Raw genomic sequence first — 27,593 nt, forward strand, 5'->3', positions numbered from 1 at the left:
CCACCTCTGTCACAATGACTACAATAAGCCTTCTTCCTCCAGATCTTCTTTACCTTCTTCTTTGCCTGTTGTTGAGAGGGTCTTTCATGCCTCATCTTTTTCCATGCTGCTATTATTTTCCAGCACTCAGAAAACATATGGTTATGCAATCCAAAAAAACTGCAAGTTCTTTTATGCCATGATTTTCGTTCATTATTAACAATATGGTTGTAATCAAAATGAACATTAGAATACCGAGATTGGTTATACCTTTCTTGTTGGTCTCTGGTATGATCATGGGAACAAGAGCTTGCCTCAACTCTTTCTCCACAATGCATACTGCCATGGGATGATGGTGATGTGTTCCCATCATTCTCTTTCCTTGATGGTCTCAACAATGTCTCGGAAGCATCTGACACCCTTGAGCATTCTCCTTCGGTGTATCCCAAGCCTGCAAATCGAGGTCTTTGCACAACCTCCAATGGCTGAGTTATGCCTTGGTTATTAACACCAAGTCCTTCTTCTTCCTTGTACCTCATCCTGGTAAGGAGCCTCATGTTTTTCCCTGTAATTGGTATCTCCGCATTTCCAACAGAAATTATACCATGTGAAGATGAAACTGAAGGGAAATAAACACATTTTACCTCCACTATTGAGTTGGAAAGAACTGATGAGGGCTTCTCATCATCTATTATTGGTGGTTTGCTGGTTGTCTTGGTGCATTCCCTAACTTCCTTCCTGACATACCCAAGTCATTTCTGACGAGGTAATTCCTCTACTTTGATGGGGTTTATGATGCCTTGGCTGTTAATGTCAAGGCCCTTCCCCTGATACCCCATTCTCTTTAACAATTTAGAGCTGATTCCTATGGTATGATTTTCAAAAATAGCGAAATCATCATCAGGAAACATACATGAAGTCAGAGAATTACTTTTTACCTCACAGGGGTCACATTGCATCTTTTCCAAGGCCTTGTCCTTAGCTTGCAGCTAGCGTAGCAACCTTTGTTTCTCCTCTTCCTCTTCCTGTAGAAGCCTCTGTAATTCAACATGCTCTACTTGACGGCTTCAGTCGTTTCACTTCAATTCTTCTAAGGCTACCTCTGCAGCTTGCAACTGAAGCTACAATCGATTCTTCTCCTCTTTCTCTTCTCATAGAAGCATCTTCAATTCAGTGTTATCTGCTTGAAGACTCTAGTTGATCTCCTCATTCGAATGATGAGAAGATGATGAAGGCAATGAGTGTACACTGGAAGATGTGGATGAAGCATTGCTTTCTGATCTCTCTGCCTCCTCCTCTCTTCTCTTCTCATATGATTCATACATGATGTCCACCATTTTGGACATTCGCAAGAAGGTCTCGTACATTTCTTTGTCATCCTCCATTGCTACACATTCAATCGTTCACACTTGCAATTCACATTAGCGAGAAGATCGCTCTGATACCAAACTTGATCTGGGTTCCTTCAGCTACCAGAATCATCCAAGACCTTTTACTTCTATGATGTTGTTAGAATTTCATTTTAAAGAGCATAAAATAACATATGTGCATGCTTAAACAAGAGGAAACATGACAATGATCAACAAATCATGAACATGACACATTTGATAACGGAGTTCGTCCAGTGTGGACTACGTCTTCGGGCCCTGGTGTCAAGATGGTGGAGGCCGTTTCATATAATGCTGAAAGAGATGATGATGTACATGGAAGACTCTATGTCATAGCAAGGACATACACCCTCAAACCAGAGTGGATTGTCTCTCCACAGGACATTCCGCTTACAAGAATTCTCACTCAAGATGGCTTCCTCTAAGCATGAAAACTTAACATGATCTCACACAATGTGGCAATTTGTATCCCTTCAACATAGTTACACAGGGATCTCAACAACAATACATAGCATGACAAGCTAAATACATCTCACATAATGTGGCAAAATTGATCCCACAACATAACATCAAGCAGGGATCTCAAAATGTAATACATCATCTCAACAATTATGAAGGAAAACATGACATGACTGATTCATGTACCTTCAATTCGGAAGTCTTCCGAAAAATGGAAGGCTTAGTTACAAAAACTGACTACACCACTAAATTTCTGTCGCTGAGAGGTGTAAAATCGACTATCCATTCGTTGAAATCCGACACCGTCAAAATCTGGGCTTGTAGGAATGTTTTAGATTCCCCATGATTCTCCAAAGATTCTGTTCTCTGGGATGACTGGAGATATACTGCTCAAATCACAAATTTGAGCTTGCCATCATGATCCTTGCGAGTTTATAAGACTTTTGAGTATAAAGTTGGCTGCATTCTGACTCTGGCAATTTTCAGCATCCAAGGAAGCTGGAAGATTCTCTCAAGATTCTTCAAAGATTCTGCTCTATCGAGAATCTACAAATCTGCTGCTCAGATGATGATTCTGATTTTACTATCGCATTCCCCATGAAATTTTGGTTAAAATGACTGTAAACTTCATATCATTCTGAAAAAATGAGAATTTACCTCCCCATGGAATCTTTCAAGCATCAAGGAATATTCTCTGAGAATCTGTCTCGAAATGCATGCCATCATGGTTCTGCCTCTGGCCTACAAATCATGGTTCTGCTGCCCTACAAATCATGGTTTTGTTGCCCTACAATAAAATAATAACATTACTCGATTTTCGTGCTGGCTTCTTTCCCCACTGCACTGAAGGTGGATTCAAATACCTGTACTTGGGCAGACTCTTCAAGGTAAACGCCGGTGGCACATTGGTAGCACCATCTGGCGGAAGGCGTGCAAGAGGTTTGGGAATGGTCGGGTTCAAATCCCCTCACCCTCCCTTTTTGTTGAACTATTATACCGGCCTTAACAATGTGGTAACGATTATTGTTTTTGGGTCATCAGTGGTTATAACCGCATTATGTGTTGAGTTGTTTTTTTGTGGAACCGCCACATGGGCAGGGCTGACAGACCTGCTGGAGGTGGGTTCAAATCCCACTAGTTTAGGTTCAATAATGTATATGTATATATATATCTGGTATATGTGGATCCATGCAGGGGTGGAAGTCCTCCACCACTCTTTTTTCAATATTATTTTTTTAAATAAAACAAATCGTTTGCTTTTTTCTGATTTAGGAGTTATTAGACAAACTAAGCATCCCACAATTTCGCCCACTCTCGAGAACCAAATGCCATGTCCCAGACTCAGTCAATTTGTAGGACCATTAAACCTAACCCACATGACAACTTTCACTGGCTCTATCTCCCTCATACGAGCTCGGATTTGAGTGTCGTTCACACTGTTGGAATCAGGATGACGATCACTTTGATCTGGTGCTAGTTCGTGATCAATATGACCACTTTGAATTTTGACCATTTCTGAGCCCTCATGGACTTCTGCATGTGTCTAGAGCCACCTAGATCACCAATAGATACGAGTAGTTGATGAGGAAATTCCTTGAGGATGTGTTATTACAAGATAGGAATTGTCCTAAAAGGATATACCCTATGAATACATGGTTGGGGTATGTGCCTTGAGAGACAATGATGATGGTGTATACTAGTCATTGATCTCACTAACATTGTGTTCTGATCTTGTGGAGAGCTAAAGTTGTTAGTCAAGGCCTTGCAATGTTACAATGATGGTTGGTATGATGCAAAGAGATAAGATGAAATGATAACTTATGAGATGGCTTACCAGTCCAACTCTTCTTATGAGATCTATTCAGTTTGAGAATGTCCATTTACCATTACGAATACCTTCCTAGTTAAGAGGGATTGTTGAGATGTGTAACTAGGTTCAATCTTCATAAATATGAAACATACTTTTGATTATTGTATATTGTAAAAAGAAAGAAAAAATATTATTGTTATTTTTGTAACATGGGTTTCATGCTCAAGGTCATTTTATTTAGAGGTCAAGCATCCATTGAGTGCTTCTAGGGTTTTTTTGAGTGTCAAGAAGTCAATAGATTCATTTTCGTATGAAGAAGACCCCATTGGGCACATTGTGACATGTAAAAAAAAATATTTTTGTATTTAGAAGTGTCAAAATACCCTCCAAGACCAAGTCAACCTAGTAGCCAAGAAGTCAACCTCATTAGGGTATGTCATCCTCCTTAGAAACCTATATATAGGACGAGACTCAACCTCTTATGGACACTCACTGACTTCCCATTGTCTAAGAGAAGGAGAAGCAAAAGAAAGGTAAGCGAAGAAGGATAGAATGATGAAGGACAAATTTCTTGGGTTATTTCTCTCTCTCTCTCTCACGTGCAAAAGGAAGGCTAGGGTTTTGCAACTGCATGGTCGAAGTTTTGGAAGTTGTAGAAAGAAGTTCGAAGAAGGGACTCTTAGGTCACCTACAATCCCTAGAAGGAGAAGGAGCCTAGGCGAAGGTCAAAGGAAGCCTTGGAGGCCTTAAAATTGTTCACATGTGTGGAATTAGTAAGTATTGCAAGCGCTGAAAATTTCAGACCTGTAGTGGAGGCATAACTTATGTAGTTAGGGGTTGAAGTTGTGCAACTGGAAGAGATTTGATTGAGTTTGACTTGGATAGAAGAAACACATCATCAAGAAGGTATGGCTTGGTCTTGAAAGGGTATTGGTATTGGTCTAGAGGTCTTGGAATTCGTCATTTGTAGAATCTATAAGAAGAGAAGAGATTTGTGGGTTTTACTACCAATTGGAGAGGTTTTGGCCTTAGTTTGCAACCTACATCTCGTGTTCTTGTGTATTGTTTATTTTCTTGTTGTGGTAGTTGTTTGATGGTAATAACAACAACATAATAATAATAAAATAAGCTAATAAGTAAGAAAGGTAAAATTACATCACAAGTAGTTATCAAGTATAAGAGAAATAATTCTAATTGTAACCCTCTCGATTTATCAATAATGATAACAGAGTTCTTCCAATGTGGACTACATTTGCAGGCTTAGTGTCAAGAGTGGGGAGGCTTCTTCATTAGTTGCTGCAGGAAGATGATGAGTACATGATGCAATCTTTGTCAATACAAGGATGAACCCCCTTAACTAGAGTGGCATGTCTCTCCCAGGAGACGTTCTTCTATAAGAACTCTCACTCATAAAAGCTCTCCTTCAACATGAAAAAATAACAATCTCTCACATAAAGTGGCATACAATATCCCCCCCAACAAAGTGGCATACATGGATTTCAAATTCAAATCATCATCTCAATAAAATCAAATGAACACATGGCAAAAATACACCTTATACCTCCAAATTTGAGGACAACTTGAAAATCGACTACTCAGATGAAGAAATGACATGCACCATTATGTTCCTTGCGAAAAACGATGAAATTTTATTGTAAACTCAATCCCTTTTTGTCGCGGTCAAATCTGGGCTCCTTGGGAATCTTTTAGATTCCTCACAAGATTCTATTTGGACAAAGGCGAAATTATCCCATTCAGATGAAGAAATATACCACACCATCATGCTCTTGGCAAAAAATAGGTTCAGTTGAGTATAAACTCGGCAAAATTCTGACAACGTAAAAAATTGGCTCCAAGGTAATCTTTAAGATTCCTTAATGATCCTGCATAGGGAATATTCTAGTATCGAAATTCATGCCCCACCTATGCTGAGTTCCGTTGACTCTTTTTTGTGGTTCTTCTCTGCTCTTGGCTTTGCCTCTCACACAGTTGCCCCCGTCCATTGCAAATAACATGCTTAAGTAATATAGGGTGCGTTGTTTACAAAGCTAACAAGGTTGAAGGGTGGTTGATTGAATTAAATTATTGTAATTAGTTGGAGGAGTCATAGGGTCAAGCCAACCGGAGCTCCCTCCTTTACATCCCAAACAATTTGGGTTTTTTTATAAAATCATATGGTTATAACCATGTTTCAAATGCTCTTACCTAACAAATAACCCAAACTTTTTTTTAATATCCAAGTCCATTGCCATTTAATTAATTGAGGAATGTGGTTATGTTTGGTTTTTTGATTTTTTATGGTTTTATTTGGGTATAAACATGTAACAAACCACCACCCATATGTTATTATCCTTGCCACTATGCAGGAATTACGTAATAGGTATTACTTGACTTTGGATTAATTTGGTCAAATATATCAAATAATTTTCAAATTACTAAAGTTACACTTTATGAAATGATTTTTCTATTTTCTATCAAATATTTATTCACATTTATCTCTCATTTGATTGACTTTAAATTTTAACATGTTATTGGGCCATGCCTCGTTTAAGGAAATATTCGTACTAGGTGTTCGAAAGAAACTTGCTTCTTACAATATAAATCAAAATTTATAATTTTAAAATTCAACACCCTTCTTAATCCCAATCCAAGACCTACTGCAACCTGGTTTGATGAATGCATGACTCCTTCCACTTGCCATTTCATCTATAGATACGTGGATAAGTTTACCAAATTATTGAGTTGCGTTACTTCCACTTGCGTTACTTCTATAGACTCGTGGCATGGATCATACAAGTTGTTGTTTGTTTATTTTCATGCACTACAATTAACACACTTGAAAATAATACGACACCTGTTGGTTTCATTGGATAATTCACCTTTATTTTGGGAGCATAAAATAAATATAATAATATTAACTGGTTATAATAATTAAATTAAAAAGATGACAGTCGTATAAATAAATAATTAATAACAAATCATTTTATTGTGGATGTAACACATTATGAAATTTAAATTTAGAACATGGAATTGGATATTAATTTTAGATCATGTTATTGTCTTACCTATATTAAAGGGACTATTTCATAATTTTGGAAACTATGATATCTTTGTTAGATATTAATAACATTAATGTTCACGATGAAGTATTTGTTAACAATGAATTTTATCTTCAATTGCATGAGCCTATTCATTCTATCTCTATATATTAAGCAGACCCGCTCTTTCTCACGACTTATAACAATTTGGCGACCTAGAAATTGAGCACAACATCTTCGCAACTCGATACTTAACCTCGACCTTCCACTCATCCATATTGTATACTTATTTTATCTTAATTTTTCCATGGCATAAGTGAATTCGTTTTCAATGTTTGCCATAATTCTAAACTATTTAAAAATTACATTTGAAAAAATTAGATTATTGGTCCCCTCGAGACTCTTAGAAAGCAAAATTTTATAGGCTCTCACACTATTCTTAAGTTTTTCCTACAAAAATATTCGCTGCGATGTGATGGTTGAATAAAACTTAGACTTAAAACTTGCTTAAACTAAATTCTTCAATGATGAATAAAATTTGTTGTTAATGAATAAAATCTATTTTATTTATTTTATACATTCAAACACATTTAATTTTCTAATTTAAAAATTCAATAATCAAAAGAAGTGACACTGAATGCTAGCTATGTAACCTTCTTTAAAACATTTTTAAACCACCCATAATATATAGGGTGAATATAATATTCGTTGGTTTAGACAATCTACATTTTTTGACTTTATATGGTTTTCTTATGACTTTTCTTAAATATGATTATTATTATTATTATTATTTTAATATTTTGTTTTTTGTTTTTATGGGATATTTTTTTTATTCTTTTTATAGTGACAAGAGCCAATCACTGGGTGCTAAGTGTCAATGCTTGATTGGTGAGTCAACTGCCATGTATGCCGTGTGGGTCCCACTTCCTTCTCAATTTGTAAACTTCAAACTACGATAAGTTGGTCATATGGACTTGGATTTGAGTGTCATTTGCGACACCGGATTCACAACGACGAGCACTACAACTTGGTATTGGTTTCACTGCATTTTGAAGACTTTTATTTTTGAGCTTTTCCAGAACCACATGGATAATCTCATAGCCTGTCAATCTTAAGAACTAGGTCCTTTTTCTTTTCACAGTCGAAATGACCAATTAAGGTTTCTATTCCTAGAGTTTACAAATCCTAGATACCAAGCCCAATCACTTATAAGCTTGTAGAGTTCTACAACCACACAAGAAAATTAGTTGCAAAACCCTATATTTTTAAGGCCTTCAAGAACTGTCATAAAAAGAACTGCAAATTCTATGTAAACCCTAGATCCTCCACAATTATCAAGAATTTTGATCTATACATTACTATCATGCTACAAAACCCTAATGATACTTTCATTTCATATGATTACAGGGCATAGTATTGATATGCAACATAAATTCTAAACCCTTTATTCTTCAAATGACTATGATTAGCTAGACAACATGACACATATCATGAAATGCACACAACAATTATACATACCTCTACCACTTTACCTTATCTCTTCTTTGCGAAGATCCAGTTCTTCTTCAAGTCCAATTATTCTTCAAAAAATATATATATATTCAACACAAATGCCTCAATTTATCGTCCTTTGCAAAGTCCTTTGTCACAGTATTTCAAAATTTTTTGCTGGTAAATTATTACTGTTCTTTGCAAGTATCCTTCCTGGTGTAGTTCTTTGTGTAGAGACAAGATCTTAGGGATGATATACATCCATCATTGTCAAACATTAACATTACTATCATATGATATCAAAGTTGCAGTCATGATGCCAAATGTTTTCACTGTGTTATATGCTTGCTAAATGATGTCACCAAACAATGAATAATTGCGATGCTGTTGATCTAACGATGTCAAGCTCCATATATTATAAAATGCTAGCTGCAGAGATATGATGATGAGTCATAGACTAATGTCAACATGCCACAGGGTAATGATCGAACTGTACTGTAATAACATAACATAGAATATAAATACAAGTCCACGATCATCAGAGTATAGAGCGTGCAATAGAACCACTATTACGAGTCATTTTGCAATATACACAATATATTGATCCCAAAGTAAGATGATTGTGATGCCTGACTGTAGCGATGCCACTGATGATTGTGATGCCTGACTGTAGCGATGCCACTGTATAGACCACATAGCCAACAATGAAGTGAACAATATAAGGGCCACTGTAATTTCGTTTTAGCCTCAGAGCATGATGATGTCACGATAGTGTATAAGGATGCCTCTGAGATCGAATACGATGCAAAAAGAGATAAAATATGAGCCATGAAGAAATGATGTTATAATGTAATAATTATAGCAAACAGGTATGCCAAAAACATATGCGAGTCCTTTGAGTTATGCGATCCATGATATAACGAGCCCATGACATAATGAGAGTCCATCTCTTGAGTGTCGATTCACAAAATGCGACGTCACAGAAAAATAGTCTTTAGAGATATGATGTCATCCATTGATGCCAAACAATGCCACTGTAATGCGAGCCTCAAGCCACAGTAAGGATTATGCGAGCTTCTAAAATTGATCCACGTAAATACAAGGGACAATTGTTGATTCGAGCCACTGTCACGTCACAGTATATAAATGATGCCATGTCATATACATAATACAAAGCGAGCCAAGTGAGAGATCCTTAAAATTAATCGAACCATAACATCAAGTGACATTTCAGAATGTGGGATATGTGTATCACACTGTGATTAAAATCAATGTGTCACTAGGTGAGATCAAATGTGCTACAATGCACAAAGATTACTAGTGAGGTGGGCATCTTTATCTAGATTGCCGATTTTTTAAATATTGGGCAATAGGATAGACATGGAGTGCAATTAAATTTTTGACACGCCATGTTTTATGGCCAAATATTTAGAAAATCAGTGATTAAGATAAACTCAGAGAAAGCCATTAACACGAACCACTATGATTATTAAAGAGGTAGATCCGAACAATGTATGTTGTGTGAATCATAAAATATAACAAACCACAAGTGCAAATCTTAGAGAGCCTCTTTTTGACTTCAGCGAGGCACAAAACATATATATCGAGCCTCTGTTCAGAGTATCCGAGTCACCATGGATTTACTTCGTGCCCTAAGTAAAATAACGAGTCTCTATTAACTAATGCGAGCTACAAGATAGTAAGAATGTAATATGATGCCCAAAAATGCGAGCCTCAGAGGTAAGAGATCAACGAGTGAACCATGCCACATAATAAATCCAAGTCAAACCACAAAGAATAGAGAGCTTCCAAGATCTATCATAATCCTAATGCCACCACAGTGATATTCAGGCTTCCTTCAAACCAAAGCTCTAATCCCATGTTGAGAAATTGGGAGGCTTGAAAATTAAATTTGATTGCTAAATCTTTCATAATAGTTTGTGAAATTTGCTGGCTTATTATTAATTTAATTATGTTTTTTTTCATCAAACAATGATTAAATGTACAAAACATGAAGATCATGGGAACATAAGGAACGTATGATATAGGATCCAAGTCAAGGCAAAACTGCTTGAAAGGGAAATCTCAGAAAAATTCTTTTCTTATAGAATCAGATCAAAATGAGATATCCAAGGCCCAAGACCACAAAGACTTCAACCTTCTAGATGCCAAATCAAACCCTCCTTCTGCATAACAAATTCATCAACAACAAAAGACCAACAAAAAATCTTCAACAAGGAATCTGATAAGGCAAAACTTCCACACATTTGACTTCAAGAAAAACACTACTTCAACTTCAGAATTCAACCTTCCTTCCTTTTGCGAAATTTCAGATTAGATCAAGTGATTTGTGTGTCCAAAATGAGCTCACTTCATCTTTTATTTATAGTTGTCCAGAGGGGTTCGAATAAACATGTCTTCTAGGACAAGGCCGACTTGATAGGTAGGCTGACTTGGCATCTAGAGGCAATTTCGACCCAAATTACAATTTGAAAAGATATTTTTCCTTTTTCTTTACAATAGGTCCAACTAAAACTTTGTCTCTTTGACTCAATGATGTAGGAGCATTCAAACCAAGGAAAATCATTGTATTTTAAGAGACATATGGGGGGTCATGTGTTTTAGGGAAATTGGTTTCCTAAGTGTTAAGTTAATGTAATATTTAGGCTTTTAAGTGAGTAGGATAGGAATTAATTAAATGTGTGAGGATGTTTGTAAATGCTCTCGAATAAAGGAGAACATGAGTGGTGAATAATGACAAAAGAGTTAGAAGTCAATTATAACTCTTAAGGGTAGTTTCATGATTCGAGGGACTAGAGAGAGTTCTTAGGGATTAAATGAAGTTAGAAGTGGACATAGAGGACATTTAGGAGTTAGTTAAGTAGATCTAAGATTTGAACCATAATTAGTTCAACATAACCAAATGTAAGCCTACAGGCAGAGTGAAGAAGAGGAGGCCACTGACACTGAAGATCAGGCCTGTGAGAGATAGACGGTCTCGATATGTAATCAATTGTTCATAATTATATATACAGAGGTTTATTCCATCGCTGTGTAAGTGTGGAACGTGTATTGAATGATTGAATTATATGTGAATTCGTAGGTTCTATAATAGGGGTTGCAGGCAGAATTCTGTAGAATACGTAGAGGAGAGAATGATTAAAAGGAATCATCACAGGTCTTTGAATCCAATTGGAAGATCAGAGTAACCTTTGGAGAGGTAGCGAAGTGAGAATTCACAGAGGAAGTTAAGCTAAGAGGAAGCGGAAGAGCGAAAAAACCGAAACCCTGAATAAAAACTCAAAACCATAAGGAAAAACACTTAAGGACGAAATAAAGTCAAAGGAAAGGAACGAGAGGAGAAGTGAAGAGGTGATGCATATGAACCGTTGGATCTCAAAGATCAACGACGTAGGCGTCAAAGAACGAGGACCATCAATCTCATAGATCAACGGTCATTGCGTGATTGAAGAGCGTGGGAAGTAACTAGTGAAAAGGCAGGTTTATAAGCGAAATGGTATTTCGGGTGGCGAAGAAACCATAAGTGATATCGAGCGTTGAGCACCTGATCCCATACATATCATGACACATAGCAGTAAAGTGGAAAGGGGAAACCACTTTATCGAGCGGTTAAACCCCATGCTCGTTGTCTATCCGAAATAAATAACTATCATCGGATACGATGGAGGAAGATCTGCGACAGAAGGTCATCATTCCATTCTATTGATAGGGTGGAAGTCCCACCGTCAGAACGAGTCTAGATCGACGATCATAATTTTATCGGGGATCAGTGAATGGAAAGCGACACGCGATAATGCAAAGAGGCGATGAGCGGACCCGGCGACAATTATGAATGCGGGTTTATAATGTTTGAAGTTCGGCCTATGTGTTTCGGTCGGGTTATTCCTGTGTTTTTCGATAAAGTGAAGTTCCGGTTTAAAAAGGTAAGATTATGTATATTTCTATTAAAAAGGGGGTGTAATAGAAATAATGTGTGGAAAAGGTTTTTGGGTTAAGGTTTATGCATAACCAAAGTTAAGGAAGGGTTTGTGGTTAGGTCTGATATTAACATTAATGAAGGTTATGAGGGATTTTAAAGTCCCGATAGGAAGAACTTAATGAAAGGCTTTAAGAAAGTCTTATGTGAAAGCTTAAGGGTTAATTGAGGTCCGATAAGTGAATATTACCTAAGGGTTAGACTATGTTGGTTAGTCTATGAATTATTACCATTGATGGTTGAAGATTTGACTCCTTGGTGAGTTAAATTCCTGGGACAAATGTGCTTATGCATTTTACATGCATACTATGGGTGTAAGTGGGGGTAATCCCCGACATCATTTGGTATCAGAGCATAATTGTAATTGAAACAATTGGTGTTAAAACAGAACAAAGAAATTCTATGTGAAAGAATTGAGAACAAGTTATGTGTCAAAGATGTTTATGCAGGCAAGGAAGGATCATATTCTAATCTGACAGAAAGTAGGCACATAGAGGGGATGTGTACCAGAACTTGCAAATGCAAGAAACAGAGGACAATCCATTAAAGGTACGGGTGGAATGGTGAAACAAGATTATGCTGAGATCTTGAAGGTGAGGTGATATGTTTTGTTTTGATTTGAGAATGTGTGTTTGTACATTAATGCACAGATAAAGGTGAGAAGGTTGCAGCAATCTAGAGCGAGGAGTGCTGAATTGGTTCCAAAGGAAAGAACCAGAGAGATGCTAAAAGACTGAGCTCAAAGGAGAGAAGCTTAGTGAGGCATATGTAGCAAGAAGGAGACTTGTTACTGTAGAAGTATTGTTGCAGATCACAGGGGCAATTCCACAGAGGATGTGGGTAGAATTGCTAAGGGATGAAGGAAGTTGGTAAGACTTTCTAAGTGAAATAAGAGGTGGTCAGAACCAAGTATTTCATTGTGATTGAAATACAAGAGGATAGTTGTGTTCTTAAGAAGTGCAGATGGGTTAAAGCCCAAAAGGAGCAGAGAGAAGTGCTCAAAGGAGGTTCTAGAGACAGAGAACCAAGGGCTTGCCAAAAGACCAAGTATAGAGGAAAGCTTGGTGAGGTAAGTTGCAACAAGGAGGACTTGTTGTTGCAGAGGCTTTAATGCAGCTCATAGTGAGTGAGTGAGGAGCTCATGAAGATAGAGAAGAAGAAGATGGCTACTGATAGTCATAGTAGAGGTTCTGAGGAAGACCACAACAAAAGAAAGATGAAGAAAGAGGATGCCAAGGCAAATGGAAAGAGGATGAGTCAAGAGGAAATTGACAAGGAGATTGCAGAGTTAAAAGAACAACTCGATGCATTAAGGAGAATACTTGAGGAAAGCCAGAGACTAGGTTGGGTCTTGAGGAAGAAGCCAGTGAAGTGGCATAAGTTGCAGAGAAGGCTACAATAGAGGCAAGTAAGGTGGCTGATGGAAGAACTCAAAGAAGCTGAGTTGGAAATGAAAATGGAAGTGTCCATTTGTGAAGCAAAACAGGGTGAAGTTCTGAGAGAAGATGAAGACTGAAACTTCAAGTGAGGCCAAAGGGTCACATGGTTTTAAATCTAACAATTTGTGTATGTTTGCAGGTGAAACATGTAAAGAAGGAAAATTTGCTGATATTTTCATAAAGGAGGAAGAAGACAAGCAGAATCTAAATTCTGTTCTGGAAGAAGATGAGATAGATAGGTCTCATATACAATTGGGGAAAGATATCAAGCAACCAAGTGAAGGGCTTGAGGAGATTGAAGAGGAGACCATCGAAGAATTTCTGAGTCATAAAGAGAACTTGGAACAGCAAGGAGATATGATGGCTGAAGCATCAAGTGAGACCACAAGGTCTTATGTTTTTAAAACTGATAGTTTGTGTATGATGGCAGGTATTGCAGGAGAAAAGCAACCTTTTGAAGATATCTTCAGAGTAGATGAAGATCTAGAAGTAAAAGGTGACAAAGAAAACTTCTCAGAAGAAGAAGAATTTGACTGCATACAGAAGAAAAAGTCTATGGATGAGTCTATAGAAGCTGTCATAGAGATGAGGAATCAGGATCTTATTTTGATGAAGAATGAAGGAATATTGTCTCAGAAAGGTAATCAAATGAGTTTGATTAATGTTATTGATGAAAAACAAATGCAGGAGAATATTAATGAAGATGATGAGACAAGGATAACTCTGGGAGAAGAGTTACAGAGGGACAACAAGGCAAAATGTACTGAAGAAGAAGGACATCTACTGATAGATGTTAAGGAAGAAGAAGTCTATGCAAAAAACTTAGCAAAGGGAAAAAGGACATCTGATGATTTATTAATAACAAAGGAAGGTATGGAAACTTGTGTGAAATTTCCAAATTCTACTCCAATTGAAATTATTGAGTTATATAGAAAATTAGACTTTCAAAGAAGGGAAATGGAAAAGCAGAGGATAGATGTTCAAGATAGATTGCGAAAAAAGTAAGACAAAAAAATTGTCATGAATGACAATCATAAGAAAAAGGAGATGGTAATGAAAGTTCAACAAATTGACACTGCAAAAGAAGTTCACTATAGTGGACAAGAGCAGGAAGACATCATTAGAGCAGATGATGTGGAGGAGAGACTAGTTGACAGTCTCATGAGTTCTTTTGAGAATTCAAAACATCGTACTGATGTGCTGACAGAGGAGAAAGAAACAGAGCAGCAAAATGAATTGTTTCCAAAGGAAGATAAGGCACAGAAGCCTTATGTTTTTTATTTTAACAAGTGTTTTGTGAGTGCAGGTTTTGTTGCAGGTGCTGAAGAAAATTTGGCATAGATGAGCAGCCAAATAAAGATGAAAGAAGAAGATTTTGTGGAAACATTCAGTCCATGGAACAAAGATGCTCAATTTCTGGAGAGAATGATGGAAAGTCATGATTCAGTACAGACATAAATAATCATGAAAGAAGGTAAGGATGAAAGGGATGTAGTAAGCATAGAAGACAAAGCAAAAGTTGGAACAAGAGCAAAAGTAGAAGAAAAAGTAAACCAACAACTACAAAGTAAAAGTAACCAACAACAGTTTGAAGAGTTAGTGGACAATAGCAACAACCTGAAACAAAGAGAGAGGCAGAGTATGGACTAGTCCAAAGATGTGCTGGAAAAAGAAATTGAAGAATTGTGGCAGCTGATGATGAAACATACCATAGAGAGAAAGTTGATGACAGCAGGAAGGATGATCAATCAGAACTTGAACCTGATTGACAAGGAGAAGAAGATGGAGCAGAAGACAGTAGAAGTACAACAACAACAAAAGAACAAAGCATTTGGGTAGCTACAAACTAAAGTTTGGGACCCTGGAGGTTTTTCAATCAACTTATGAAGACACATGATTAGGATATCATGAATATTTTCTACTTTGGGAGTCTGATGCATGAGCATTCAACCCAAGGAAAATCATTGTATTTTGGTAGACATAAGGGGTTCATGTGTTTTAGGGAAATTGGTTTCCTAAGTGTTAAGTTATTGTAATATTTAGGCTTTAAGTGAGTAGGATAGTAATTAATTAGATGTGTGAGGATGTTTGTAAATGCTCTTGAATAAAGTAGGACATGAGTGGTTAATAATGACAAGAAGTCAATTATAACTCTTAAAGGTAGTTTCATGATGCGAGGGACTAGAGAGAGTTCTTAGGGATTAAATGAAGTTAGAAGTGGACATAGAGGACATTTAGGAGTCAGTTCAATAGATCTAGGATTTGAACCAGAATTAGTTCAACATAACCTTTCTGGTATAAATGTAAGCCTATGGGTAGAGTGAAGAAGAGGAGGCCACTGATACTGAAGATCAGGCCTGTGAGAGATAGAGGGTCTTGATATGTAATCAATTGTTCATAATTATATATACAGAGGTTTATTCCATAGCTGTGTAAGTGTGTGGAACATATATTGAATGATTGAATTATATGTGAATTCGTAGGTTCTGTAACAGGGGTTGCAGGCAGAATTCTGTAGAATATGTAGAGGAGAGAATGATTAAGAGGAATCATCACGGGTCTTTGAATCCAATTGGAAGATCAGAGTAAGCTCTGGAGAGGTAGCGAAGTGAGAATTTGTAGAGGAAGTTAAGCTCAGAGGAAGCAGAAGAGCGAAAAAACCGAAACCCTGAAGAAAAACCCAAAACCATAAGGAAAAACACTGAAGGACGAAATAAAGTCAAAGGAAAGGAACGAGCGGAGAAGTGAAGAGGTGATGCATATGAACCGTTGGATCTCGAAGATCAACGGCATAGGCGTCAAAGAACAAGGATCATTGATCTCATAGATCAATGGTCATTGTGTGGTAGAAGAGCGCAAGAAATAACTAGTGAAAAGGCGGGTTTATAAGCGAAATGGTATTTCGAGCGGTGAAGAAACCATAAGTGGTATCGAGCATTGAGCGCCCGATCCCATACATATCACGACACGTAGCAGTAAAGTGGAAAGGGGAAACCGCTTTATCAGGTGGTTAAACCCCATGCTCGTTGTCTATCTGAAATAAATAACAATCGTTGGATACGATGGAGGAAGATCTATGGTGGAAGGTCATTGTTTCGTTCTGTTGATCGGGTGGAAGTCCTACCGTCGGATCGAGTCTAGATCGATGGTCATAATTTGATCAGGGATTGGTGAATGGAAAGCGACACACGATAATGCAAAGAGGCGATGAGTGGACCCGATGACAATTATGAACGCGGGTTTATAATGTTTGAAGTCCGGCCTATGTGTTTCGGTCAGGTTATTCCTATGTTTTCTGATAAAGTGAAGTTTTGGTTTAAAAAGGTAAGATTATGTATATTTCTATTAAAAAGGGGGTGTAATAGAAATAATGTGTGGAAAAGGTTTTTGGGTTAAGGTTTATGCATAACCAAAGTTAAGGAAGGGTTTGTGGTTAGGTCTGATATTAACATTAATGAAGGTTATGAGGGATTTTAAAGTCCCGATAGGAAGAACTTAATGAAAGGCTTTAAGAAAGTCTTATGTGAAAGCTTAAGGTTTTTTTTTTCTATGTAAAACTGATCTATTTATAAAAACATAATATACAGAGAGGCTCTGGCCTCAGCGGCACTGGGTCAATTGTATGACCATTCTGTGCATAAAACCTTGAAATCGTGACTGCCCCAGATGGGGAAACCAGTCTGAGTACAAAATTAGTACAGTTCAGTTTACCCTCGCAGGGGTTGTAGTTCCAAAATTCAAAAGTTCTAGCCAAAAACCGTGAAATCCAGTACTTAACTCAAAAATTCCCCTGTGAATAGACAAATGGGAATAAAAATGAAAAATTTTCTTCACCTGAGTTGGGGACAACACCAGAAAAAAGACCCGACAGGAAACAAGGTATAAAGTGACAAGTATCAGAACTAATCAGAAATGGAATCAAGGCTCGCCACGTAACCTGGCCAGCAGCTGCAAGGTGTCTTCGGTAGGCTCTTCCTCCACGACCGGACACCATCCATATTCCTCAGAGCTGGCATTCGCTGCATGTTTGCCACCTGCACTGTCCTCAGTTTGAATGCCCTTATCCTTACGGGTGGCATCGCTTCCCAACATTTGTTGTTTGCTGCTAGATGGGTTGCTCTTATCTTTCGGCGGGTGGTAGGAGCTCGGCTCCCCTGGATCGAAGTTGGAAGGATGGACTTGGTTGATTTCCCAACTGAGCGAAGGTTCAGGAGAGGAAGCAGGGACTTCCCTGAAATTCACCGAGATGGTGGCTATTATGAGCGGTTTGTTCAATGCACTTTGAAAATGGAAGTGCGCTTGCTGAGAGGGAGCAGAGGTCGCTGCTTGCTGGGGGATTTCTCTAGAGCGACGAGCCTCTCTGGTGCTTAATCTGCCACGACCGCTTCGAGTGTCCGGATATCTGCCAAGGGAGCGGGAATTGGAGAGGCTTGGGGAAGGGGAAACAGAAGGGGAGGTAGAGACAGAGGGGGGCCGAGACGCAGAACGAGTGGCACCTCCCCGACTGCCACCACGTCTGCTCCTCATTCTATGACGATGTCGCATGGTTCTGAGATTGGGAGACTGTTGAGAGCTGTTGAAAACAGGGTCCGGGGTCAATCCAAGAGCTGCAGAAGGAAAGAGGGAGTGGTCCGGGGAATTCACAGTCGGGCTAGCGGAAGGAGCTGAGACCTCAAAGCACAGGTGGCAGAATGAGGACTGGGAGAAATGGTTACCATTGCCCAGGTCGACGCAGCAGAAGAGCCTGCAACGTCTTCCGGTGGCTGTGCAGAGATTCGGCTCTGTAACAGCGGGATGGCAGGAGCAATTGAGAGGCTGAATGGGGGAATGAGGGGGACTCTGATCCATATCTCTGTAAATGCTGGGAATGTCTTGAATTTCCCAGCTAGTTAATGGCACCGTCCTGAGAGCCAGAACTTGCCGTGAGATCACACAAGTGAAAGTGCAGGTGGCCATATGGATAAGCCACCTGCTTATCCGGCTGCTCATGTGCATTAAATTGCTATCTGCCACCTGCATCCGGGGGGTGAAATCTTAAGGGTTAATTGAGGTCCGATAAGTGAATATTACCTAAGGGTTAGACTATGTTGGTTAGTCTATGAATTATTACCATTGATGGTTGAAGATTTGACTCCTTGGTGAGTTAAATTCCTGAGACAAATGTGCTTATGCATTTTACATGTATACTGTGGGTGTAAGTAGGGGTAATCCCTGACATCACTCAATAAATCGTAGAAGCATGAAGAACTTTATTATCTTAAATAATAATTTAATTTAAGCATGAAACCAATGCTTGAAAAATAAGGTTCTTTTTTCTTTCTTTTTGCTTTTACATAAACTATATAAATACATAATGATAATGCCAATTATGAAGACCAAACCTAGTTACAACTTTCAACAATTATGGTTCATTGCATCATTTAACCATGCTCACATTAACATTAGACAATGTGCACTCTTACTACATGTATTCTCTGTACTTTGTCAATACAATATTATTTCAAAAGATCTTAGTTAACAAAACTAGGGTATAAAGAAAACTTTCCAGACTTTCTACACAGTGATCAACTATCACTAGTTTTAGATGAGTGGCAAACATGAATTCATAAATGATCTAGCAATACTAAAAGATGCTTCAATTACAAAGGTAAGTGTGATCAATCACCATGTTTTCTTGTACACATTTTGAAGTGTTAATAATGTTGAAATTTGACAACGAATTATGTAAATATGTGTAAAAAATGTATTAGTTACTTCCAAGTTAGTTTTATACCGAAACAATAGTTATGTAATGGAGGAGGCTCTTATAAAACTGATGAATGCCTGAACTATTGTAATCATGGAGAATCATTGTTGATTTAATAAAGATCCAATCCCTTGCCCCGTGGATGTTTCCTTGACACACTGTCAAGGTTTTACCACGTAAAATCTTGTGTTTACTTGTGTCATTCTTTTGGTTTCCAATCAGTTATTTAGTTTCATTTCTTTCTTGTTTAATTAACCGCTCAGACCAACAAGTGGTATCAGAGCATTTGGGTTGTTGAGGAAGTCTGATTGAAGGAGATAAGGTTCATTTGAAATCGGAGATAAGGTTCATTTGAATGAGCCCGTATGAAGATTTGTTTTATTTAACGCTGCCAGTTGAAGTGTTGGTCAGAGAAGGAAAGGAAGAGTGCTCAGACTGAATCTGTCAGACCCGAAAAGGAAGAACGCTGCGTCTACCTGGTGAAAGGTTTTTAAAATAAAAAATAAAATTCTGTGTGTGAATTCTACCAGAGAGAGCCAGTTTTTTGAGAGCCACAGAAGCAACCACTCGATTGCTGAAGTCTGCTGCTGGAAAGTGCTAGAAAGAAAACGAGAGAAAGTCTGTCGCTGCTGCCGGAAAGAAAAAGGGGAAAACTGCCAATTTTTCCAACGGCTGGTTTCTTTACAAATTACTATTTTTTAAAGGCTGCCGTCAGTTGAATTGTCTGCACGGGCAGAGGCTGAAGGAGTCTTTGTTTCAAAAAAATTATATAAAATAAAGGACATTGTTGCAGAAAGAGCCTTTCAATCAGCAGAAAGTCATGTGAGCCTTTGGATCAGCAGAAAGCCATGTAAAAGCCGGACAATTTTTTTTACAGAAAATTTATGTTTTAAAAAGCAAATTTTTTTTTTGGCTCAAAAACTAGGGGAATATTTTTCAGAAGTTAAGAGTAGGGTTTCATTAAGGAAAGGAAAACAAGTTTTTTGTTTTTTGTTTTTTTTTTGTTTTGTTTTGTTTTGTTTTGTTTTTTTTTTTTTTTTTTTTTTTTTTTCGGTTTTTTGTTTTTCTCGGATTTCAAGTCTTTGCGATCCTCATCTTTGTGTAAATCAGTTTCCAGATTCATCTCGCATTTGATTGTTGTTGTAATCTACGTTTCGAACCAGCGGTTCATCATTAGGATGAGAAAGATTTATGAAAGATTGGTCTACCACTTAGTTCAATAAATAGATGTTCGAGATGAAGAGCCGACAGTAATCTTAGAGAGTTGTAAAGTTGACTAATAATTTAATTATTAAATTAAAGTTTACTTATTAAATTAAAATTCATTAAAATTAATTATTATTATTATTATTATTAAATTAAAATTTAATTATTAAATTAAAATTCATTAAAATTAATTATAAATATGATTATTATTGAATTAAAATTAATTAATTACATTAAATTAAAATATTGGAGGGGATTTTAACGTTTAACATTATATAAGTTTAATTTTTTTTTATTTTTTATTTTTAAATTAAAGTTTGATTATTAACTTAAAATTCATTAAAATTAATTATAAATATAATTATTAAATTAAAGCTTTTATTATTAAATTAAAACTCATTAAAATTATAATTAAGTTTTATTATTAAATTAAAATTCATTAAAATTATAATTAAGTTTTATTATTAAATTAAAATTCATTAAAATTAAATTAATTATAAATATAATTATTAAATTAAAATTTATTAAAATTAATTATGAATTTAGTTATTAATTTAAAAAATTTAGAAGGAAAAAAAAAGAGGTTAAAGTTTGATGATAGGAACAAACGAGAGAGCTCTGCAACTCAAACCCTAATGGCGGCAAGAAGGTGAAAACCTAGGGGCAACGCGAAGGAAGGGTGGAAGACTGTCAACAACCCAGTCCTGCAGGAACTGACAGAGGCCAAAGCAACAAAGGTATGACAGAAGATGTCAGGAGGGGAGAGATCCCCTCCTACCGGGATACGGTGGCAGGAGACGGACAGAGTAGCCAGGAGACAGAGGAACGGAAGAACACGGGCCCGGTGCTAGGAACTTCCTGGCAAACAGGCCGCAGAGGAAAGTGCCTGCCATGTACAGCGAAGAAACCCAGATATGTGATCCCAGCGAACAAACTGGAAGAGTACAGAAGCTATATGAGGGATCACGCCCTTATCTGCAAGTTCGTAGGAGTCTGGCCGTCGGAAAGAGACCTCACCAAGTGGATCCAGCAAAAATGGCAGCCCCAAGGCCACATCGAGCTCAAGCTGGGAGCGAAAGGCTTCTTTACGGTAATCTTCTTTAACCTGCAAGATAGAGAAAAGGTATTTGAAAATGGTCCGTATTTCTATTATAATGCCGGTCTGTTCATGCGTTTCTGGGAAGAATGCTACAACCCTGACAAAGAAACCTTTCTGGCTGCGCCTGTCTGGGTCCGCTTATTCGGGCTCCCCATAGACTTCTGGGACCCGGACATCTTGGAGGGGATAGGAAACTCAATAGGAAGCTTCGTGAAAATTGCAGAAACTACAAAGAAAGGTAGATACACCTCGTATGCCAGGATCTGTGTTTACATGAACCTAGCAAACCCCATCCCCGACACAATAGAGCTTGAATATCATGAAGATGTTTGGCAGCAGAACATAGATTATGAACACATCCCGTTTAGGTGCCGCAGGTGCCATACCCACGGCCACCTGGCAAAGGAATGTCTGATAACCAGGGAGGAAGAAGAAAGTAGAAGGCCCCTGCAAAAAAAGAAAGAGCCAGACTAGGAGGAATTCCAAGAGGTGAGAAGCAAAAGGAAAGCCAACAAGGAAACCCCCCAGAAAGATAGGAAAGGAAAACAATCCGCCCCAGCGAATCCAAATAGTTTTGCAATACTGCAGGTAGAGGAAGACGAGGAAGATCAACCCATGGAAAATCAGGAGGATAAAGGCTCGGACAACAGTGAGAGCCACGAAAGAAACCAAACTAAAAGGAAAGCCCCGAGCGAGCCACCGGAAAAAGATAAGGATCTAGATGAACAAACTGAACAGATGGAGACAGACCAGGAGACCAGTAAGGAAGACCTAAGTCAGGAAGAGGAAGTATTGAGAAAACTGCTGAATGAATGGAAGAACCTGGATGAGAGGTTTATTCTGGAAGAACAAAAGAGGCTGTATGCGGAAACCTTCCAACAATATAAAGCCAAACTTGAAAAAGGCAAAGCATCACCAGAAGAATACCAAGAGACTCAAAAGGAAAGCAGACCAGATCAGAATGGACAAGGTAAAGGGGGGAAAAAAAGAGGAAGAAAAAACCTTAAGGATTCCATCCAACTCATGGGAGAAATGTTAGTCAATATAGGGAGAGTGGTCCCGCTATCAGCGGTATTTCAAAACCTACCCCAAGTTAACCAATGATTTTGACATCGTGGAATATCAGAGGCTTAAATAACAAAGGAAAACAGAGACATCTGGCAGCAAGACTCAAAAAAGACAAACCACAGATTATGCTACTTCAAGAAACTAAAATCCCGGGTCAGAAAATGGAGGAAATTCTCAATAAAATAAAACCGAGATACGAACAAGTAACTATAGATGCCAAAGGGAGTGCAGGAGGGATAGCAATTCTCTGGAATCCAGCAGAAGTCCTTACCGACTGGTGGATAGGAATGCCAAGAATCCTCACAGGGAGATTCAGACTAATAGGACAAAGTGAATGGGTGGTAATCTCGGCTGTCTATGGACCCCACACCCGTGCAGACAGAGACCTGTTTCTCACACAGCTGACAAAGATTAGAGATATGCACCAGGAGCAGAGATGGATCCTGGCAGGCGATTTCAACTTAATCACATCTAGAGAAGAGAAAAGAGGTGGAATAAGCAGAGAAGACCCGGAGATGGAAAGATTCAGAGACGTGTAGACAGAACTAAGGGTGGTTGATATCCCAACCATAAACGGGAAATTCACCTGGAATAACAGAAGAGGTGGTTCCAAACAGATCGCTTCAAGACTGGACAGATTCCTCATTTCAGAGCACATAGTCGGGCTGGATATCTTCTATGAAGCCTCTATCCTACCCTCAATAGGGTCGGACCATTGGCCAATAAAGCTCGAAATAGCCTTAAATGATCAGAACAAAAAGAGACCCTTCCGGTTCGAGTCCTTTTGGCTTCGTGCCCCTGATTTCCTAGACAAAGTAAGAGGCTGGTGGCAGGACAACAAAAGCGGAAAGGAAGGCCGCAGTAAAATGCACTCTTTTCAGCTAAGACTCAAAGAAATCAAGAGCAAAATCAAGAAGTGGAACAGGGAAGAATTCGGCAACATCCAGCAGGAGCAAGGCAAACTCCAGTCCAGATTGGAAAGAATCCAGCAGCAAATCATCTCGGACGGACGAAATAAAGAACTGGCTGAGGAGGAAGGCAGAGTAATCACTCAATTGGAGGAAAGGCGAAAACAGGAAGAAATCCTGTGGAAGCAGAAATCCCGGGTCCAATGGCTAAAAGAGGGAGACAAAAACTCCAAATTCTTCCATAAAGCTATGTTGAACCATCACCAACACAATAGAATCTTCTCCTTGAAAGACAAGGAGGGAAACAGAGTGACACAGCAGGATGAAATAGAACAACTCTTGGTGGAGCACTTCAAAGGCATTCTCTCTGAACCAAATGTCAACCGATCCGAGGACATAGACAAAATCTGCCACCATATTCCTATGAAAGTCTCCAGAGATCAAAACCTGGCCCTTCTCAGGGTAATCACCAAGGAGGAACTTGAAGAGACAATCAACAAAATGCCAAAAAATAAGGCCTCGGGCCTCGACGGCTTCACCATTGAATTCTATCAAGCGACTTGGAGCTTCATGGGGAATGATCTGCTAGACCTTGTGGAGGAATCCAGGTGTTCCAAGCGCATGCACCAGGGCTTGAACGCCACCTTCTTGGCTCTAATCCCGAAGAATGGCTGCTCGGATGAACCGCAGGGGTTCAAGCCCATTTCCCTATGTAATGTTGTCTACAAAATCCTTGCAACTGTCATGGTAAACAGGCTCAAGCCGATCCTGCCGGATCTCATTGCCCCGGAGCAAACTGGCTTTGTCAAAGGACGGCAGATCACCGATGGCATCATAGTGGCTCAGGAAGTGATCCACTCCCTGAAAAGCTCCCGCGCCCCAGGCATGCTTATCAAACTTGATCTGGCCAAGGCGTTTGATCGCCTTAGCTGGAAATATCTGGCAGGCATCCTTAAAGCCTATGGATTTGACCAAAGATGGATAAATTGGATCCTGTCTATGGTTGGCACCCCAGTCATGTCAATTCTGTTAAACGGCACCCCCTCTGAAGCCTTCACTCCCTCCCGCGGGCTAAGGCAGGGAGACCCCCTGTCTCCCTTCCTCTTCATCCTAGCCGTAGAAGGCCTAGGCAGATTGGTAAAGGCTCAAGTCTCCAGGGATCAGATAAAGGGCCTCTGAATCTGCGGGGAGGACATCCCGGTCTCGCACCAGCAATTCGTAGACGATGTGATGCTATATGGTCAAGCCACACTGAAGGAGGCCCAAAGAATTATCAAAACCTTATCCCAATTCAGCAAAGCCTCTGGAATGGAGATTAACAAGGACAAATCGGAAGTGTTTTTCTTCAATACCTCGCTGGCTGCCCAAAGATTCCTGGCACGCACTCTAGGCTTTAACAGGGGAACCTTCCCGTCAAAATACCTGGGTATTATGCTGCATGAGCATCAATTCTGGTCGGCCAACTGGGAACTTCTAATAAAAAAAGTCCAAAATAAAATGGAGAACTGGACCCATCGCTCATTGAATGCCCCAAGTAGGATAATCCTCTTGAAAGCAGTTTTGCAGGCCATCCCTAACTACCAGCTCTCATGCCAAGCTATCCCTAAGACAGCAAGCCAAAAGCTGGTTACCCTGTTCAAAAACTTCCTCTGGCAGGGGACCAGCAAAACAAGAAAGTGGGCCCTAATCTCATGGGAGTGGCTTAGCCGGCTCTCCAAAGATGGCGGTTTAGGGCTTCGTGACCCCTTCGTCCTCAACCAAGTCATGGGCGTGAAACTCTGGTGGAGGTGGATTCAGGGTGGCCCTGACCTGTGGAAGGTGATATGGGAAAGAAAATACGATGCGGTAGGGGAAACCGAAGAAAGACTGAGAAGTACGACAGAGACCAGAGGATCTGCAATCTGGAACCTGGCGAGAGGCAGCAAAGACCTGATAAGGGATAACAGTTTTTGGGAAATTCGAGCAGGGGACAAAGCCAGATTCTGGGAGGAATCTTGGCAGCAACGCGAACGACTCATACAAAAAGACAACCTCCATGCCATCCTTGCCTTCTCGTCCCAGACTGGGGCATTAACAGTTGGCAATTTCTGGAAGCCAGACGAGGAAGGATACTGGCGCAATTGGAAACAAAAAGAGGATTGGGAAGGAGCACCAGAAACTGACAGATGGCAAGAGTATTATACAGAGATGGCATCTCGAAAAATAGCAAGGAAAACAGGGTCTGACATTCTCAGATGGGGTAAACGAATTCAAGGAAATTTCTCAATAGCAGAAGCCTACTACCACAAAGTCAATCAAAATCAACAGCCGGAAACAAATCAATGGAAAAACCTTTGGAAAACCAAGCACTAGCCTAAAGTCTCTTTTTTCATTTGGACTATACTTCACGGCAGAGCGCTTACCTGGGACCAGATTCGGAGGAAGGGAAGCCAAGGCCCATCCCGCTGTGCCCTCTGCAACGCCCAAGAGGAAACCATGGAACATTTGATGAACCGCTGCTCAGTCAGCAACTCCCTGTGGGAATGCCACCTCAAATTGTTTGAGCGCCATCACAGAAATCATCAAAACATCGTAAATACCATAGTAAATTGGCCGAGAAATCCTTACCAGAATCCAGTGGTCAATCGCGCTTGGCTCCTTTCCGCCGGGTTCCTGCTCTGGAATATCTGGAAAGCACGGAATGGGGAAATCTTCAAGGCAGAACCCCGAACCCCCGCAACAATCTGGGAACAAACCATTAGAAACATTCGTGAAACAATCCTAACGGAAAGCTGGAAGGACGAAGACTGGCAGGCACCGATAACGGAGGAGGCAATCCTGAAAAGACTAGAGGTCAGCCAGAGTATGGTAAATGGGGGTGTTTCACGAAAAGAACAGACCAAAGAAGTGGCCGAAAGCAACTAGTACCGACACCCCCCACAGGGATTCATAAAGCTTAATTTTGATGGCGCTGCAAAACACAACCTAGGAGAGGCTGGCATTGGGGGAGTCTTCAGAGACGCCGGGGGCAACGCTCTGAGAACTTTCGCGATGGACTGCGGGGAAGCCTCAAATAATGAAGCTGAGCTGCACGCCCTGAAACGGGGCCTGGAAATTGCTCTGCGGGTCAATTTCAAGCGACTCCAAATCGAGGGAGACTCGAAGTTGGTGATCGACATGGTTAGGAAGCTCCAGCAGCAACAACCAGCGGAAAAAATCAGCAAAAGCTGGCGAACAGCTTGGCTTGTAGGAGAAATTGGGAAACTCCTACACATAATAGATTACCTCATTCCGACTCACACCAGGCATTCAGGCAACAAGCCGGCGGATTGGCTTGCGAATTGGGGCTGTCGGAATCGGGACAAAGAAATCGACAGTGAAGGTCTGCCTCAACTGCTCTCGGAGGAGAATTCTCGACTTCAACAATTGCTTGACGTCGATAAAGGTGGTAAAGGCACGATCGAGACGGACGGTCAGGATCAGGTGGCACGCAGCGGAGGCAGAGAAAATTCGCAACAGATGGGAATGGACAACACATCCGCGGGAACAGGCAGAAGTGAAAGGAATGAACAAATCGAGCAGGTGACGGGGCAAGGCAGGTCTGGTCGAGGGGACGGAGAAGACGTGCGAATTGAATCATCATTAAGGAAGGATCTGGAGCCAGCTCTGGAATTCGGGATAATTGATAGAGGAAGGACGACAGGTGGCATCAGGAGTACAGGAAGGTTACGGCAAGAGCAGCCGGGAGGATATTGGAGTAATGACGCATAAAGCGGGTAGGTCAAGTCACGCCACTTCCCGAGATAGGGAGGCTGGAATGTCAGACAGAAAATTAAACGGCCAAGTGGAGGCCTGGTTGACAGGACAACGAGTTAATAACACCCATATGCCCGAGGAAACAGATGGAAGGCTCATTCAGTTTGGTAAGAACGATGAAAAAAAGTGGAAAGGCGCCTGCTCGACTCTGCGACCAGCCCTCCTCCTCG

At 39.7% G+C, this 27,593-nt stretch overlaps 1 protein-coding gene across 1 annotated transcript; it reads left to right on the forward strand.

Moving 5' to 3' along the window:
• The first annotated feature begins 21,292 nt into the window (after positions 1-21,292).
• On the forward strand, positions 21,293-22,126 carry LOC149254412 (uncharacterized). The gene has a single exon (XM_089454774.1). It carries the CDS (start codon positions 21,293-21,295, stop codon positions 22,124-22,126), a length of 834 nt encoding a protein of 277 aa, XP_089310900.1.
• Positions 22,127-27,593: the final 5,467 nt, after the last annotated feature.

Source organism: Pinus tabuliformis, chromosome 7, assembly GCF_031772625.1.
Source record: "Pinus tabuliformis cultivar Carrire ecotype Pingquan chromosome 7, CPIR1, whole genome shotgun sequence".
In the NCBI taxonomy this organism is placed as follows: Eukaryota; Viridiplantae; Streptophyta; class Pinopsida; order Pinales; family Pinaceae; genus Pinus; species Pinus tabuliformis.